Here is an 18,510-nt window from a genome sequence, read left to right on the forward strand (position 1 = left end):
CCAACAGCTGAGGTATGTCCATGCTAAAGAGCAAGGTGGGGAGTTCCTGTCATGGCACAGTGGTTAACGAACCCGCCTAGGAACCATTAGGTTGCAGGTTCGATCCCTGGCCTTGCTCAGTGGGTTAACGATCCGGCGTTGCCGTGAGCTGTGGTGTGGGTCGCAGACGCAGCTCGGATCCCGAGCTGCTGTGGCTCTGGCGTAGGCCAGCGGCTACAGCTCTGATTAGACCCCTAGCCTAGGAACCTCCATATGCCTCGGGAGTGGCCCTAGAAAAAGTAAAAAGACAAAAAAAAAAAAAAAAAAAGAGCAAGGTGGGACTTGTCCGGCACCACCTCCATCTCCTCATCATTCTCACTCTTGTGGACTCAAGTTTCATCTTTAGGAGATCCTGAGTCACATGTGTCACAGACCTGTTCCTACCTAACACAAGAAGGAGTAAGTGGTACAACCCTGGCATATACAGTTACTACTTTGGCCAAGGGTAATGCCTGTGGCAATGCCACAGGAGGGCCTTCAAGCTGAGAGTGATCCATAGCCTCGGTTAAGACAAGTGAACAGGAGTTCCCTTTGTGGAGCAGTGGTTAACGAATCCGGAGTTCCTGTCATGGCAGTGGTTAACAAACCCGGAACCATGAGGTTGCGGGTTTGATCCCTGCCCCTGCTCAGTGGGTTAAGGACCCGGCGTTGCCGTGAGCTGTGGTGTAGGTTGCAGATGCAGCTGGGATCTTACGTTGCTGTGGCCCTGGTGTAGGCTGGTGGCTACGGTTCTGATTAGACCCCTAGCCTGGGAACCTCCATATGCCGAGGGAGCGGCCCTAGAAAAGGCAAAAAGACAAAAAAAAAAAAAAAAAGACAAGTGAACAAAAGCCCACAAACCTGTGCCTTTTCCTAGATGCTTCAAGGTCACATGTCATGTCCCAGAGAACAAGATATCATGTATTAGGTACCATGTTCCAGAGAACAAGGACATGATAATTAAAGTTACTTCCAGCCGGGGGAACAAAGAGGCATGTTGTGGTTGAGAGTAAAAGGCCTTTTGGTCCTTAAGTCCTGTTGTGTGCAGAAGAGCTGCCTGTGGCTCAGATCCTGCGTTGCTGTGGCTGTGGTGTAGGCTGGCAGCTATAGCGCCAATTCGACCCCTAGCCTGGGACCCTCCATATGCCGTGGTACGGCCCTAAAGAGACCAAAAGAAAAAAAAAAAGCATTTTAACAAATCTTCACTTCTACAAAAAAATACTTAACTATGTGGGTAATATCTATGACTGCCCCAGTTCATGTGAGGCACTCAACCAGGGCTTCCAAGACAGTGAGCATGGCCGAGCCTACAACAGGTTACAGGTAAGCTCAGTGACTGTGCGAAGTGAGCAGGGGCAGGGCAGCTCCAGCAGTCTGTTCCATGAACCTGCACTAGCTAGCATGCTACATAAACTGTGCTGTATTCTACATATGCCATGATGTGAAAATGGTTGGGAAACTCTGGGTTAGATGATTCACTCTCTGAAGGAATGACTTAATAATGGCTATCCAAAGACAGTAGGAAATGTATATGTGGTTTTTTTTGGCCGCATTCATGGCATGTGCAAGTTACAGGGCCAGGGATCGAACCCATGCCACAGCAGTGACAACACCAGATCCTTAACATGCTGAGCCACCAAGGAACTCCCACATGTGTTTTTAATAATTCAGCATTTTTTTATGGCCGCACTTGCGGTGTACGGAGGTTCCCAGGCTAGGGGTCGAATGGGAGTCGCAGGTACCAGCCTAAACCACAGCCACAGCAACACCAGATCTGAGCCTTGCCTGTGACCTACACAACAGCTCACAGCAATGCCAGATCCTTAACCCACTGAGCAAGGCCAGAGATCGAACCCGCAACCTCATGGATTCTAGTTGGGTTGTTAACCTGCTGAACCACGACAGGAACTCCAATGATTCAGCATTTTAGAAAGTTAAGTTAGAAGGCAGAGGTAGTGAAAAGGAATGACAATAAAACACTGAGGACTGTAATACATACCACAGTATGAACAACTTCTCTCTAGATGGTGGGAGGGCCAGGATTTCTCAGTAGGAGCCATCAGCACACCTGGGCTCCCCTGTAGCTTCAGATGGGAGTAGGTATGGGTGGGAGACTGCAGCACCCTCTACCCAAACTGCTGCAGCCTCCTCCTCTTCTTTTCCCTCCTACCTCACTGATTATTCACTGGTTCTACCGTTCTGAGAAGATCCCACAGAGAGCACAGAAGCTTTTCTATCTGATAAGCAAGGGAAGCCCATACATAAAGCAGGAAAGATAAGACTAACGTACACAGAAGCACCACCTCCTGGCAGCTTAGAGGCTGCTCTGCCCTTCCCCTCACTCAGACAAATCTTGCAGCCAAACAGCTGCCACAGACTCAGGACCACTGAGGAAGCTAATCTGGAAAAAGAGTGGCCAGCCATGGAGCAGACTCAGCAGACTGGAATCTAGTCTTGGGTCGGAAAGCAGGTTGGGTGACAGCCCTTTGCTCATTCAATACCATACCTAGAGACCAATTAATCTGGAAAGTCCTCTAAAGCAAGAAGATGGCCAAAGGCTGTATTAACATGTAACCTAAAACCAGCACTAACAAAGGCACTCCTTCAACATGCAACACAAAGGCCTGACTACCATTCCAAACATCTCAGAGGATGGGCGGTGAAAACAAGAGAGGCCCTCAGGTTAACCACAGTCACGAGGCATGGATGTGGTTCCAGCAATCGCTGGCTGTCCTCCAGTGTCCTTTCCCCTCTTCCTCCTTACAACCAAACCAAACCCTGATATTCAGAATACATGGCCACACAGACTGCAATTCCTTGTCTCCTTAGGAAGACAGTAGGCACTAGCCCTTCAACCCTTCTTTGAGCTTCCTCCACCCTGCTGCCTAGAATATGGATGTGAAGGCTAGAGCTCAAGTTGCCAAGAGGAAGAGAACCACACCCTAGAGATGACACAGCAGTAAGGAGAAAGGAGCCAGGGTCTTTGACCTATCTTTCCAGAGCTGCTTTCCAGGCCTGAACTACCTACCTCTGAATTTCATTTACAGGAGCAAGAAATAAAATCCAGTATTGTTTAGCCCACTGTTATTCTGGGGTTTGTGTCACATGCAGTTCAATCTAATCCTAAGTGACACAGACATCAATGACTAAGATCACAAAATAAATTCAGTGTGTCATGAGAACACAAGCTCCCCAGGAGCAGGCACCTTGTCTGCCCTATATATCCATAATGCCTAGAACAGACCTGGCATCAGGCAAACACTTTCCCTATCTGGGAAACAAAAATATCCTTGGCTCAAAGTCTTTTTTTTTTTTTTTTTTCTATTTTAACAAATCTTTACAAGTTTATAATTCTAAGAAAAGAGGTTCAGAAATGGAACTCTCTAGTGCATTAACCCACTAATCTGGGTTTGATGCTAAATGTGCAATCAAAGGAAAACAGCTCTTCAGCCTCAAAACTACTCTCAGAAGTTGTCTTTGGGGTCTCTATTTCTGGGGAAAAAGAAGCTTTATCTGGAAAGGTCAGTGTTTGAGGAAAGACATGCTGAGCTGCATAACAATCAAGGTAGTACACATGTGGGTATCCTAGGAAACACACATGCACACAGCAAACTAAAGAATTATTATGTCAAACTTCCTGTTTTAGCTAAAGTGGGATATGAGCAAGGTAAAGTTATGACAAGAAAACACATACCAAGAGATCTGATTTGAAAAATGCATCAAAACTTCTAAATCCTTCTGCCAGGAATTGTGAAGATCCTGTGTGCCAGGCCCCAGAAGCCCTCATTAACTCACTAAAAGGAATGATGTCATCCTGTGGAAATAAGCCAGGCTGAGCCAAGACTGCCCTGGCCAAGAGGGCTGCCACCGTCACAGCTCCAGCCTCTGCCCCTCCCACTTCCCTGGCAAGTGGACAGAAGCTGATGTAACTGCACAGAAGCAAGGAAAAGGGAAAACAAGCTTCTGAACCACATTAAGGAGAAAAATCCAAAAAACAAACAAAAACTTCCTTTAAAGTTCTTTGTTCTTGGGAGTTTTCTTGTGGCACATCATGTTAAGGACTAAGGACTGGGTGTTGTCACTGCAGTGGTCTGGGTCACTGCTGTGGCTCGGGTTCTATCCCTGACCTGGGAACTTCTACATGTCACAGGCATAACCAAAAAAAGAGAGAGAAAAGTTCTTTATTCTCAAAAGACCTTGGGTGCTCTTAATCTGAAAACAGCCTTTCATTTTTAATGACAAGAAAAAAAAAAAAAAAACCCTTCCTACTTCTAACTAAAATCTTATTTGCTGGATCCCAAAATGAACTAAGGTAGGAGCCGAAAGATTTATCTTTTGCCAAGCTTCTTTTAAACCTGCCAGCAAGAGGGAACCAGAAGACCTCAAAAGAATCCCAGGGCAATGGACTCAAGCTGCAGAGGTCACAGTAAGCTTCTACAGCCACTGAAGCTAACTCATCAGACAAAGAGTTAATGGCAAAGCAAAAATATTCTTAGAACTGATCATGTTTCAGTGAGTGAAAGAAGAACCCTATTGTAAAAGAGAACCAATGAAGATAATATGGAAAAATGCTTCATCTTTCTTCAACTGTGACAGCTGAGATAAAGACTGCTTTGAAGACTTTTTTGACTACTGACTTTACAAAAGCAACTCTGAAATAAACGGTGCAAAAAAAACACAAACACTCTGTAAGGGAAGCTCTGCAGCCTCTTGACACTGAAAAGGAAGGCGGCTGGAACTACTCAAAGAGACTAGTGAATTTTCCAATTAAGAAAAATCTAATAGAGAGTTCCCGTTGTGGCTTGGGGTTAACGACCCAGTGTTGTCTCTGTGAGGATATGGGTTCAATCTCTGGCATCCCGCAGTGGGTTAAGGATCTGGCATTGTCACAAGCTGCAGTGCAGGTTGCAGATGTGGCTCAGATCTGTGTTGCATGGCTGTGGTGTAGTCCAGCGCTGCAGCTCCAGTTTGACTCCTAGCCTGGGAACTTCCATATGCTTAAAGTGCAGCCATAAAGAGAAAAAAAAAGGGAGTTCCCATTATGGTTTAGCACTAACGAACCCAGTAATATCCATGAGGATTCGGGTTTGGTCCTTGGCTTTGGTCAGTGGGTTAAGGGTCTGGTGTTGCTGTGAACTGTGGTGTACGTCTCAGACAAGGCTCGGATGGATCCTGCATGGCTATGGCTGTGGTGTAGGCCAGTAGTTACAGCTCTGATTCGACTCCTAGCCTGGGAACTTCCATATGCTGCATGTGCAGCCCTAAAAAGACTAAAAAAAAAAAAAAAAAAAAAAAAAAGAAAGAAAGAAAGAAAGAAAGAAAATCCTATTTTACTCACACTTCCGTTCCAGCTCCCTCATTTCTTCTGGTGGAATTTTCATTTTATCAATGTGCTCACGTAAAACACTAGCCCATTTCTGCAGAGATTCCATCACAGTCCAAGGCCTAGACATGTCTGCAACAAAAATGACCAGGGTTTCTGGCAAGGATTCAGCAGAAACTGCAAACTTCAGCAAGCCTTTGTGGTACAGGTCTCCATCCAGAATCCACACATTGCAGCGCGTGTGATCTAAGAAAAGAAGTGAAGCTAAGTTACTGACAATGACCATTAGCATAGCTGAAAGAAGAGCCACATTAGGAAGAACTTGGAAGGTGATAAGAACACAAACAGAAATCCTAACCAGAAAGGGGTCCAAGTGCTCAATGAACAGCAACCCTTGGTCAAGGTGCCTGGTGAACTGACTCAACTATAAAAAAATTTAACTACCATAATATATTGTGTCCACATGTAAAAAGATTCCAACAATGTCTGAGGAGTAAGGAGTAAAGGAGACATTTCAGCCTTCAATAAGAATCAAAGGATACTAGCAAAAGCTACAAATGTCCCCTGGACAACTATGCCATAGTCCAAATAATCCATTCTCCTAAGATATCAGCAATCTGTGAGGCAGCAAGCTGTGCCAAAAAGCCTGTGGTTAAACAAGCTCTTCTTGTGTCAGTCACACTAAACAGTGGGCTCACATACCACAAAGGGTGCCAAAGAGACGGGACCTTTGTATTTAAATACCAAGAGAACTCATTACTTATGTAAACTGAGATATGAATTATGGGATGCCTGATGATATTAAGGAATTATACTTATTTCTGTATAATAATGGTAATAATATTATTGTTTTAAAAAATCCCTATCTTTTAGACATGTATGGAAATAGTCACAGACAGAACGATATAATGTCTGAAATTTGCTTCGAAATAATCCAGTGTGTATATATACTATATCTTCCTAATCCAATCATCAACCAATAGACATTTGGGTTATTTCCATGTCTTGGCTATTGTGAATAGTGCTGCAATGAACATGCGGGTGCATGTGTCTTTTTTTAAGGAAAGTTTTGTCTGGATATATGCCCAAAAGTGGGACTGCTGGGTCAAATGGTAGTTCTGTGCATAGTTTTCTAAGGTCCTCCATACTGTTTTCCATAGAGGTTGTACCAACTTACATTCCTACCATATCTAGTCACTTATGATGGAGCATGATGTGAGAAAAAAGAATCTATACATGTATGTGTAACTAGGTCACCATGCTGTACAGTAGAAAATTGACAGAACACTGTAAACCAGCTATAACGGGAAAAAAAATAAAATCATTATATGTAAAAACATTAAAATAAAAAAATAAATGTGGAGTGAAAGGCGAAGAGGATGAACATTTAGCTGAAATAAAACTGACCAAGAACTGGTAACCTGAAGGCAGGTGATAGATATGTTGGGGTTCATCAAACTAGCCTATGTTTTATGTATTTTTGTTTTCCATAGTAAAGTTAAAAACATATACACAAAATGTACATGTGCTCACATTTAGTGAAGCATATGATTCCAAAGTTATACTCTGGATGATCAAACTGTAGAAGATAGTTCTCCAAATTAAAAAAAAGATTTTTTAAAAATTTCAGACATCTTGGAGTTCTCCTCATGGCTCAGTTGTTAAGGAACCCGACTAGGATCCATGAGGTTGTGGGTTCGATCCCTAGACTTGCTCAGTGGGTTGGGGACCAGCATTGCTGTAAGCTGTGGTGTGGGTTACAGATGTGGTTTGGATCTGGCATTGCTGTGGCTGTGGCCTAGGCCAGCAGCTTGTTGCTCTGACTTCAACTTCTAGCCTGGGAACTTCCATATGCTATGAGTGGCCCTAAAAAGCAAAACAAAACAAAACAAAAACAGACATCTTTTTGGAGTTTTTTTTTTTTTTTTTTTAAACAACAGTGCCTTGAGGAAGAACTACTATCAGAAATATCATTTCAGGGAGTTTCCGTCGTGGCACAGTGGTTAAAGAATCTGACTAGGAACCATGAGGTTGTGGGTTCCATCCCCTGGCCTTGCTCAGTGGGCTGGGGATCTGGTGTTGCCATGAGCTGTGGTGTAGGTTGCAGATACAGCTCAGATCCCGAGTTGCTGTGGCTATGGTGTAGGCAGGCAGCTACAGCTCTGATTAGACCCCTAGCCTGGGAACCTCCATGTGCTGCGGGAGTGGCCCTAGAAGAGGCAAAAAAAGACCAAAAAGAAAAAAAAAAAAACAAAAAAAAAACAGAAATATCATTTCATTAACTTTTTCCCCAATAAATTCCAACCTACATTTTAAAAACCTATCTTCTGTTAGCTACTTTTTGGTATAATCAATTATTAAAATGCTGTAAAAAATGTTTATATTCATGACTTTATTTCAACAGCACAATAAAGGTATCTACATCTAGCTATACTTTCAAAACTTTAATACATCTTACTTTATTTTTTAAATTGTTTCCACTTTTGAATGCATCTGTAACATGCAGAAGTTCCTGGGCCAGGGATGGAACTAGCACCACAACACCAGATCCTTAACCAGCTGCACCACACAAGAACTTCCCTAATAATTTTATCTATTTATTTTTGCTTTTTAGGGCTGTATCTGCAGCATATGAAGTTGTTTTTAAAAATCCTTATTTTTTAGACATATATGGAATGATATAATGTCTGAAATTTGGATCATATCCAATGTGGAGTGAAAGGAGAAGAGGACGTGTGTATAGCTGAAATACCCACTGAGCAAGGCCAGGTATCGGACCTGCATCCTCATGGATACTAGTCAGATTCGTTTCTGCTGTGCCACAATGGGAACTCCCCTAATAAATTTTGGATAGTGGTTTTGATTTGGATTTGATGAATGCCTTCAAAAATAAGGCACTGACCTCAAGTCTACAGATTTTAATGCCTGCTTTTCACCAGACATAGTTCCTTTTTTAAGCCTTTCTTCCCACTGCCCACTATATACAACCTGTCAAGCACATAAGTTATATGTGCATGAAGATCACACATATCGCATGTAGCATTAAATGCATGCCCCCAATCCTGAAGACAGGGGTCTTATGACATGTCAAGTCCCACCACAAGTACAAGCCAGAGCCTATTTTCTCTCCCTGGGTAATTGTCTGCAAAATGTGTACATGTATGTTTTAAAATATATACATATATACACATATAAATAAATACATATTAAATATATGTATTTGTTTATAACTCTCCCCCTCCCCTGAATTTATTTATAATCCAGTCATACCACACACACACACAAATGGGACTGAAATATGTATAACCACAGATAAGGGCACCTCTTTCAACAAAGAGGAACTTGCAAGTAGACGGCCAAAAAATAATCCCATTAATATAGAGATCAGGAAGCTTTTGGAGTTCCCTTGTGGTGAAGCACATTAAGGACCAGCCTTGTCACTGCAGAGGCTCAGGTGGTTGCTGTGATGCTGATTTGATCCTTGGCCTGGGAACATGCCTCAGGCACGGCAAAAAAAAGTTTGTAAGGCAACCTTAAGGAATCTGAAATAAAAATTAAGATGTACTTCAATTCAAAGGCAAGTGAATACAGTTATTTTGATGCTTGGCATAAAGTATGTTTATGTTCCTTTGAAGTAAGTGGTTACCGAAATTTATGGATTATTTACACTATGTTTCATATACTTTCAAAAAGGTACTAGACCTACCACTGTGTCTCAAGCACTTTACATTTGACACATGCCACCTCTCATTCTGTCAACCAAATTAGTACTTTTACCCAATTCCACAAATGAGGAAACTGAGGTTCAGCATGGTTAAATCAGTCACAACTAGTAACTACAGGAGTGGGATTCTGAACCAGTTCTGCCTGGCTCCAAAGCCCAAGTTCTTTCCATAATAACCATCAAAAACAGGAAGCAAAAGACTCAGACATGAGGTCCCATAGCCCAGCTCAGTGACCCGAGTCCTAGCCCTACTTACACAAATTTTGGTGGACCCTGGAGGGCACCAGAAAGCCTCTGCTCTCCTAACCAAGGAGAGCCTTGAGCACCAGGACTACCTCCTACTTTTCTTTTTTTTCTTTCTTTCTTTTTTTTTTTTTTTTGTATTTTGTCCTTCTGGGGCCACACCAGCGACATATGAAGGTTCCCAGGCTAGGGGTCTAATCGGAGCTATTGCTGCTGGCCTATGCCACAGCCACAGCAACGCCAGATCTGAGCCATGTCTGCAAGCTACACCACAGCTCATGTCAACACTGGATCCTTAACCCACTGAGAGAGGCCAGGGATCGAACCCACAAGCTCATGGGTCTTAGTGAGATTCATTTCTGCTACGCCATGACAGGAACTCCTCTTTCTTTTCTTTTTCTGCTTTTTAGGGCCACACTCTCAGCATATGGAGGTTCCCATGCTAGGGGTCAAACTGGAGCTATAGCCGCCAGCCTACACCACAGCTCGTGGCAATGCTGGATCCTTAACCCCCTGCATGAGGCCAGGGATTGAACCCACAACCTCATGGTTCCTAGTCAGATTCGTTTCCCCTGTGCCATGATGGGAACTCCCTACTTTTCTTTCATAACCTTCAGGGAACATTCAGCAGGGCAAAGGAAGCTAGGAAAGGAGGAGCAGGAATAAAGTCCCTGGGGTTCTAAAATGACCACTAAATTAAGATTAACCCAAAATTTAACAAGAGATCCTTACCCATGCCCTCTATTAAATGATTCCTAGAGCTCAAAGAATTAAGGTGCAAGAAAGGACCTGGGTTCAGCTTCCTCATTTTATCAGTGAGGAAATGGGGGACCAGAGATGATGGCATCTTGCCCTCTCATACAATCATCCTTATATCATGAGCCTTACTGTTTAAATGGGTAAAGACTTTTTTTTTTTTTTTTGGGAAAGGCAGTTTTAAAGAAAGTAATTTAATGAACATACTTCATCTTTAAGCAACATAGATAACTTTCCTACAAGTAAAAAGCTCTATGTACCACTATTAGTTTATTTTAGAGCCACTGAAAATCCAACATAAAGTCTGAAAATTTATAAAGCAGGCATTAGCAATTGGTAGTAAGCAAAAAACATTATTCCAACTCAACCCATAATCATAAGAAAACAACTTAAATGATATCTAATCCTTATAAGGGAGCTTACCATACACTTTTAACCACCCCAACTTCCCAGCAGGTACAAAATGATTACTATGCATATTCTAGAAATAAGGAATTAAAAGAGAACATTATTACCTCTGAGCTTCTATTATCGCCACTGAAAAATAGTAGTAACAAAACAACTGTCCTAGGAAAAGAGCATTTTTACACCATCGCAAAGAGATTCAGAAAACTCTCTTGTAAATATCTCCTGAGCAATTTTGGATTCTCCAGCAGAACCAGGCAGAGTAACAATGGTGTCCAGATCAGTTTGCCAAGTGTTTCTTTCATTAAAAAGTCCAAAGCACTTTAAAACTTCTTACTTATGTTTTGTTTTACGCCATAAGGTACAGTGGTTTGATATAAAATCTCAGTTCCCAAACCAGGGGTTGAACCTGGGCTGCAGCAGTGAAAGCATCAAGTCCTAACCACTAGACCACCAAGGAACTCCCCATTACTTTCTTGCTTGTATGGGCATCTGAAACTATACCCTCAGTACTTCCTGTTAAGTAGGGGTTATCCAGATCAGCAGTTACCAGGCCCATTCCCCATTTTGCTAACATACACTGTAAAGAAAAGTAGGTAAAGTCCTACAAAGATATGCGCTCCATCTATTTCCCTGTGACTAATTCTCTTAGAACTAAACAGAAAATTGAGAATGCCTGGGCATGCTGCAGGAGCAGCAACCAAGGACTCAAGAAACCTCTGTGGATCAACACTTTACTCACCATCTCGGTCCTCGTCATGGATGCTGAGGTAGAGATACTCTAGGCCTCTTCCTTTTTTGCCATGTTCAGCTCCTTGAAGTTTAGTCATGAGGGTTGTTTTACCAGAACCATCTTCACCTAAAGCAATGCATGTAAGAAGACAAAGCGTACTGTTTACTCTAGACGAGGATGGGGAGTCTGGACATTCACACAAGGAACAACCAAGACCTTCAAGGCTCTTGAGTTCTCACCCACATTCACAGACACGGCAGGATCTACTGTTTGCAGTCAGGGTGGGGAGAGGTGATAAAGGCGGCAACTTGCAAGATCTAAAATGACAATCTACTACAGACATTCTTACTTTACAAGGAAATGAATAAGACAGGTTTGCTGGCCCTACCTATCATTTATAAGGTGCATCTGGAGAACTGAAAGCAAAAGGTGGGGCTAGTTTCTGACAGAAACAACTTTTACCACAAGAAGAGCAAGACATCTTCAAAATATAATTAACCTTAAAACCCAGGAACTCTTTAACTAAAAAAAAAGTCTGATCCTCCCTCATAATCATGAAGAATGGAAACTGTTATTCACTTTTGACTTTAGCATATTTTTTTTTGTAAGCATCCTGAGGGCTAGGAAACTGATGAAAATAATTACAGACCCAGGCCAAACTCTTTAGCACAATCTCAGTAATTATCAAGTGCCTCCTCATGCCCCTCCACCCAGCTAACAACCCCCCTTCGTCCCCCACAAGAAACCTCAGACATCAGGAAGAGCCACCACCAATAAACACTGCTAGGCACCCCTGGGATTTAATAATATGGAATTACAGAACATGAGAACTGAAAGGCATTCCACAGATCAAAGTCCTCTTCTCCACCCACAATGCCACCACCTTCCTAAGGCCCTCCACATCCAACATGGACATGGCAAGCACTTAGCCCGACTCTAGTTCCTGCTCATTTTGAGCCTCCCTCCCACTCTACTGCCAGAGTCCCCTTTCTAAAACACAGACCTGGTGTCCTTGATTCTCCAGTGCATGAAGACTTCTTAAGACCTACTACAGTGGTTGGTCATCAACTAAAGAAGATCATATGCTCCCCTCAAAGACAGTGGGAAAACCACCCTTGCAGTGATTCCCAAGAGAATTAGGGGATGGAGGTGAATGAAAAGCCCCTGAGAATTGGGTGCCTTCAGGAAAAAGTATCAACCCTTCAGCTTTCCACAATCTGCCCACAACTTACTTCATCAGTTACCTTCCACGAGGAGGTTGTGGTAGCTTCCAATCCCCTTATGCTCTTGTCACCTGTGTTCCTGCAAACACGAACCCTCTGTGGCCACTGCATGTTGACATTTATCCTTGAAAACACCTCACTCCAAGAAGTACCTTCTTTCAAACAGCAAGCACTAGACTGTATGATGCTCAGAGAATAACCTGCCCATGCCGAGCAACCTCACACATCTACCAACACATCCACCCATGTCTCATTAGACGGAGATTCTTGTGTGGTGTCTGAGGGATGTCTGTGCTGTCCCAGTGACCAACCTACAGGACTCACTCAACAAACAAACGGGTTTGCCATAGGAAGGAACCCAGCCAAACTTCCTCATTTGTACAAGGAAACGACACCAGAGATGGTGAGGAACCTAAACCAGTTAGCCCAGCAGTGAAGGCTGAAATAATGCAAGTAAAGCCCCTGGTGAGGATTCCAGAGCCTGCTGTCCTTTGCAACGTCCCTCCCACTGTGCAATGCTCATCCAGATCCAAAAACGGCTTTTGTGGCATCTCCCCCGAACCCGATCCCCAGTTACCTCGTTCCTCCACCTCCGCTAACCTTCCAATCTACTCACTCCCCTCTCTACGCCCAGTATGGTGAACTTTGAGGCTATTAGAGCAGAGAACCAGGGTTCTAAAGCAGAGCTGATGCTGCAGCCAAACTACGGCGACTAAGGAATGTGCCCACAACCCCTTGCCAGCATCCCTGGGCTCTCAAAAAGGGGCACCGTCCCGACTCCGGGCGTGGTGGACTCAACCACTCTCCGGCTGTGCAGCCAGGGTTTCCAGGCCCTGCCGGGCGAGGCAGGCTGCAGGCAGGCCGTAGGGGAGAGGAAGCCTAGGCTCGGTGAGAGGGCGTCCGCCTCGCCCACCCCAGCTCCCCGGGCAACGCCCCGTCCCTGGCGCTCACCGAACACGAGAATGTTCTTGCCGGACGGCAACTTGGACCTGGCGCGAGTGGACACCTCACTCAGGATCGAGGACCTGTGGGGACAACAGCAAAGAGGTGGGTCCCACAGCCAGCCTGAACCTGACCGGCCAGTGACGGCCCGTCAGTCTGTCCGACGGTCCGGCCGGGCCCGGCGCGCCCTCCCTTCGCCCGGCCGGCTCAGCCTGGCCGCCTCGTAGTCTCACCATAGGCTCTGGCCCTCCTCCTCCTCACTGGTTAGGTCACCGGCGGCCGCCACCGCGGGCCCGTTGGGGCCCAGCAGCAGCTTCTTCTCCACCCCCACCGGCGCCATCTTGCCAACTGCAGCCACAAAGAGGGCCCTCCCCCGGGCCCGCCGAGGACCCGCGAGGACCCCGGCCGGGCCGCCCGCCGCGCCCCACGTCGCCCGCCCCAAGGGGTCCTTGCCGCCCGCCGCCCTCCTCCGGGCCTTCGATGTTCACGGGCTCCCGTAGGGTCGTGAGGCCACTGCGGTGTCTGAAGGTGGGCGACGGTCAGGCGGCCGCCGGGACAGCCCTGCTCGCGGAAGCGGCGGCGCGAGTGGGAGCCGCCCGGGCGGAGGGCGCGCTAGTGGCCTCTGCTGGCCGACGGGCACAACGGCACCCCGCCCCGCTCCTCGCGCGCTGGCCACTCCTGCTGCGCCGTCGAGGAGAGACGGGACAGGCTTTGGAATGAAACTGATACATGACAGCACCGTTTATCGGGCTTTTACCGTGTGGTCACACAGTATCTCACTGAATCTTATCTAATTCTTACAAGTGATGAATCCGAATCTCAGAAATCTGAAGAAACCTGACCAAGGACCCAGTGCTTTCTAGCTATCTTCTGATAGCATCCTGACACTTCCAGTCTTACTCACCGGTCTTAACCTATTATATCATGAATTTTGCCAAATGCTAATCTACCCCCGAATTGAAAGACTGGCCTTAAACGAGATCCTCAAATCCTCACAAATATCCTACTTTTCACCGTCTTCCTTGACTCTATTAGGACCATCAGGTAGTGATCTTTACCACTAAATACACCTTAGTTTGCTTTGTTAACAGGTTTTGTTTTTGGCTGCACTGGCTGTGCCACAGCTGCAGCAATGTGGATACTTAACAGATTATTTTATTGATTGATTGATTGATTGACTTATTATTGTCTTTTTAGGGCCGCATATGCAGAATATGGAAGTTCCCAGGATAGCAGTCAGATCGGAACTGCAGCTGCTGGCTTATGCCACAGCTACAGGAACGAAGCAGATCCTAGCGGTGTCTCCCACCTACACTGAAGCTCATGGCAATGCTGGATCCTTAACCCAGTGATAGAGGCCAGGGATTGAACTCATTTCCTCATGGATAATAGTCCGATTTGTTACCACTGAACCACGATGGGAACTCCCTGACAGTTTGGTTTTTTTTTTTTTAATTTGTATTTTCTGGTAGCCAACCAGAAATAGGAGGCTTCCATTTCCTTTTGAAAGAGAGGGAAGGAAGGAAGGGGAAAAGAAAGAAGGAAAAAGGAAGGCATGTGAAGGGGGTAGCGACGGGGAGAGAAGGGAAGGAAGAGGGTAATGGAAGAAAAGCAAAGAAAAAATAAATGTCACCTATCAAGCTTAACTTTAGGTGTGGCTTCTATCTGAGGGCTCTTGGTATCTTTGTGGAAACAGAAACATTTTACATTTCTAAATGTCACAACGAAGTGGGAATGGCAGAAAAACAATTGTGTATGTGGGTTTCAGATGAGTTGAATTCTGATCCTGGCTCTGCCAAAATTTTGGCAGCATGAATTTCAACGGATCCAACAAATAGGCATAATCATCTGCCAACCTGAATGTAAGGTTAAAACAAGACAATGAGAATGCAAACCTATCAAGAACTATACCCCTGGAAGTCGAGGAAGAGCAAGCAGTGTACCTCATAAAAAGGCAAGCAAGTATCCTAATTTTCACAGGACATAAAATGGAGTTGAAAACTACAGGCCAGCGAACTTCGTCTGCCCTAGGTGAAATTCTCTAATGTGACCAGTTTGAAATGGAAAAGATAGCACCAGATTTACATGGTTTCTTTTTTGCAGGAATGCCAGAGAGGAGGATGCTGCAGACATAGCAAATGCAGATTTCAACAGGGCATTTGCCAATGGACAGCATAAACAAGAAAGTGAAATATAGGCTGAATGATAATACTGAGGCTTGTTAAAGACCAGGCCCAGGAGTTCCTGTGGTGGTGCAGCAGAAACGAATCTGACATAGTAACCATGAGGTTGCAGGTTCCATCCCTGGCCTCTATCAGTGGGTAAAGGATCCAGCATTGCCATGAGCAGTGGTGTAGGTTGCAGACTCGGCTTGGATCCTGTGTGGCTGTGGCTGGCAGCTGTGGCTCTGATTAGATCTTTAGCCTGGGGAACTCCATATGCCAAGGGTGTGGTTGTAAACAGCAAAAAAGAAAAGAAAAGAAAAAAGACCAGGCCCAGCATGGGCTAATGAGCAAGGACAACCAGAGGAAGCCTGCCCCCATCTCCTCCCCTGGCCCAGCCAATTTAGAGTGCCATCAGTGTCTTAGATGAGAATGCAGCAGCACACACATACAAGTTGTGGATGACCTGAAGCAGGAAAGAAGCCCTCACATACTGGATGAAAACTGAGTACAGACTAAATCTAACAAGATGAAAATAACAATGACCACAGAAGTCCTGTAGTGGTGTTAAAAATAAATGTGTAAGAACAAGATAAATTAATTCCTAAGTCTATGTCAACTATAATCAAAGAGATGGTCATGTAGAATGTCAAAAAGCATCTTATGTAAGGTCCATAAAACGTCTTTGGGCCTAGAAAAGAAGCTGATCCCTCTACTCTGCCAGTGAAGCCACATTTCTTTCTGGACAGAGTTTATAAACAAAAAGGTGTCCAGTGGTCAGTGACTAAGCTCCTAAGAGGAACTGACACTGTTCAGCTGAAGCAGGAAGTAGGAGTTGGGGGTTCATCAGCATGAAGGATAAAGGATGTAGAAGGGAAAGTAATAGACTCTTTTATTTTATTTTATTTTGCTTTTTAGGGCCGCACCTGCAGCCTATGGAGATTCCCAGGCTAGGGGTCTAATCAGGGCTGCAGCTGCTGGCCTACACCACAACCACAGCAACGCCAGATCCAAGCTGCATCTTCGACCTACACCACAGCTCATGGCAATGCCAGATCCTTAATCCACTGATTGAGGCCAGGGATTGGACCCACAACCTCATGGTTACAAGTCGGATTCATTTCCGCTGTGCCACAGCAGGAACTCTGATAGACTCCTACCTTTAATTCTCTCAAGGGCTGATATGTGCCAGAGATCCATTCAACTTTTATGGTTCTGCAGAAGGTGCTCCAAAAGGTACATTTCATTTTAGCATAAAGAACTGTCCATCAGTTATCACCCTGTGAAGTGATAAATTCTAGTTTTCTAAGGATACATGCAAAATTAAAGACAGCCACCAAAGTTAAGATTGTTGGACAGCAGTTTCACATCTCTAGCAGGGAACTATAACTAAGGTCAGCTCCAGCTCCATAGATCTTTTTTCTTTCTTTCTTTCTTTTTTTATTTCTTTTTAGGGCCACACCCTGCAGCACAAGTCTGACATTATTACAATTTTTTTTAATTTCCTGTTGATTTGGCCAAGTCTAAGTTCCTAAAGCCAGACAGTCCTCTAATACATGATCATTCTTTTGTTGGCTTTCCTTTTGATATGTATTTATTTTATTTACAAATTCCACTTGAGGGGAAAAAAGCAGCTCATGTTAATCCAAAGTCAGCCAAGGGTTAATATAAAACTTCAAAAATGTTTCAGAAAGCAGTATAGGTTATTTTAAATATAGTGTCAGTGACTAACACGAAACAGTGTCCAAGCTACAGTATGTCATACTCTTCGGGATGCTTCTGTGAGCAGTGATTCTTTATTTTCTTTCTTTTTATTTTTTCTTTTACGATCAAACTCTGGCATATGGAAGTTCCTGGGCTAGGGGTGGAATTGGAGCTGCAGCTGCTGGCCTGCACCATAGCTGAAGCAACTCGAGATCTGAGCTGCATCTGTGACCTACACTGAAGCTTGCAGCAACACTGGATCCTTAACCCACTGAGTGAGGCCAGGGATTGAACCCACATCCTCATGGAGACTACGTCAAGTCCTTAACCTGCTGATCCACAGTGGGAACTCCTGTTAAGCAGTGTTTGATTCTCTGTTACATAGATAATTTCCAATCAATTAAAGAATTGGTGCCTAAGACCCACTTAAAGTGGAAAAATGTTTAAATCATATCTGAACAATGGTAAGAGACAACTTCTGAATAATTAAGCAAGTAAGGCTGAGGCAACAGACAAAATGTTTTGCCCTTTGACCTAAAAAAACATTCAGACATCCTGAGAAGTAAAAATCAAAATAACCCACCAGTGGTTTCCAAAGGAGAAAGCTTGAGGGTGGGGAGATAGGCTGGGGGTTTGGGATGGAAATGCTAAAAATTGGGTTGTGATGATCATTGTACAACTATAAATGTAATAAAATTCATTGAGTTAAAAAAACAAAATAACTCAGCATATCATTTAAATCATACACATAGTGCTTAGGAAATAGTGATAGATAATGGACTAGATTCATTTACACTTTAAATTTTGCAAGGAATTTCCCTAATTACAAATTATTCTTATGCCTAAAGGAAACTTTGGGGTTTAAATAGGAAACTTCCTGCTATTGACCCTCTGGAATTTTCATTGTGGATCAGGAAAAAAAAAAGAAATTTAATTAAAATTATGCTTTATCTAAGTAGACATAGTCGTGACCTGACAAAGTCAAAGAATACCTTTGGGACTGAAGAATGACATGAAGCAATGAGCCAACAGGTTCATGAGCACAAGTGATCCTTCAGGCCCAGATACTAGATCAATTTGCCACAGCAACAGCATTTTAAGTATAATGGAGAAGGAGGTAGCATCATTTGAGTATCGTGATGGAGTACAAAAAGCGTAAGAAAAATAGAAATTTGAGATATAATAGTTTGCTTGGCGACTAGAAGAAAACTGAAACACAAACAATAAAAAACTGTTTTAAAGTTTTAAAAAGCAGAAGCAAATAAACATGCACCACA

At 44.1% G+C, this 18,510-nt stretch overlaps 1 protein-coding gene across 2 annotated transcripts in view; it reads right to left on the reverse strand.

The window, feature by feature from the left end:
* DYNC1LI2 (dynein cytoplasmic 1 light intermediate chain 2) overlaps positions 1-13,760 on the reverse strand; it is a 29,698-nt gene extending 15,938 nt beyond the window's left edge. Inside the window, exons 1-4 of one of the 2 annotated variants that reach the window (XM_021093420.1) lie at positions 13,601-13,760; positions 13,377-13,450; positions 11,212-11,328; positions 5,357-5,587 (exon numbers count right to left, since the gene is read on the reverse strand). In XM_021093420.1, coding sequence (XP_020949079.1) covers positions 5,357-5,587; positions 11,212-11,328; positions 13,377-13,450; positions 13,601-13,707 — 529 coding nt within the window. In that variant the 5' untranslated portion in view covers positions 13,708-13,760. 2 annotated transcript variants of the gene reach the window in all.

The sequence above is a fragment of the Sus scrofa genome, chromosome 6 (genome assembly GCF_000003025.6).
Source record: "Sus scrofa isolate TJ Tabasco breed Duroc chromosome 6, Sscrofa11.1, whole genome shotgun sequence".
Taxonomy (NCBI): domain Eukaryota; kingdom Metazoa; phylum Chordata; class Mammalia; order Artiodactyla; family Suidae; genus Sus; species Sus scrofa.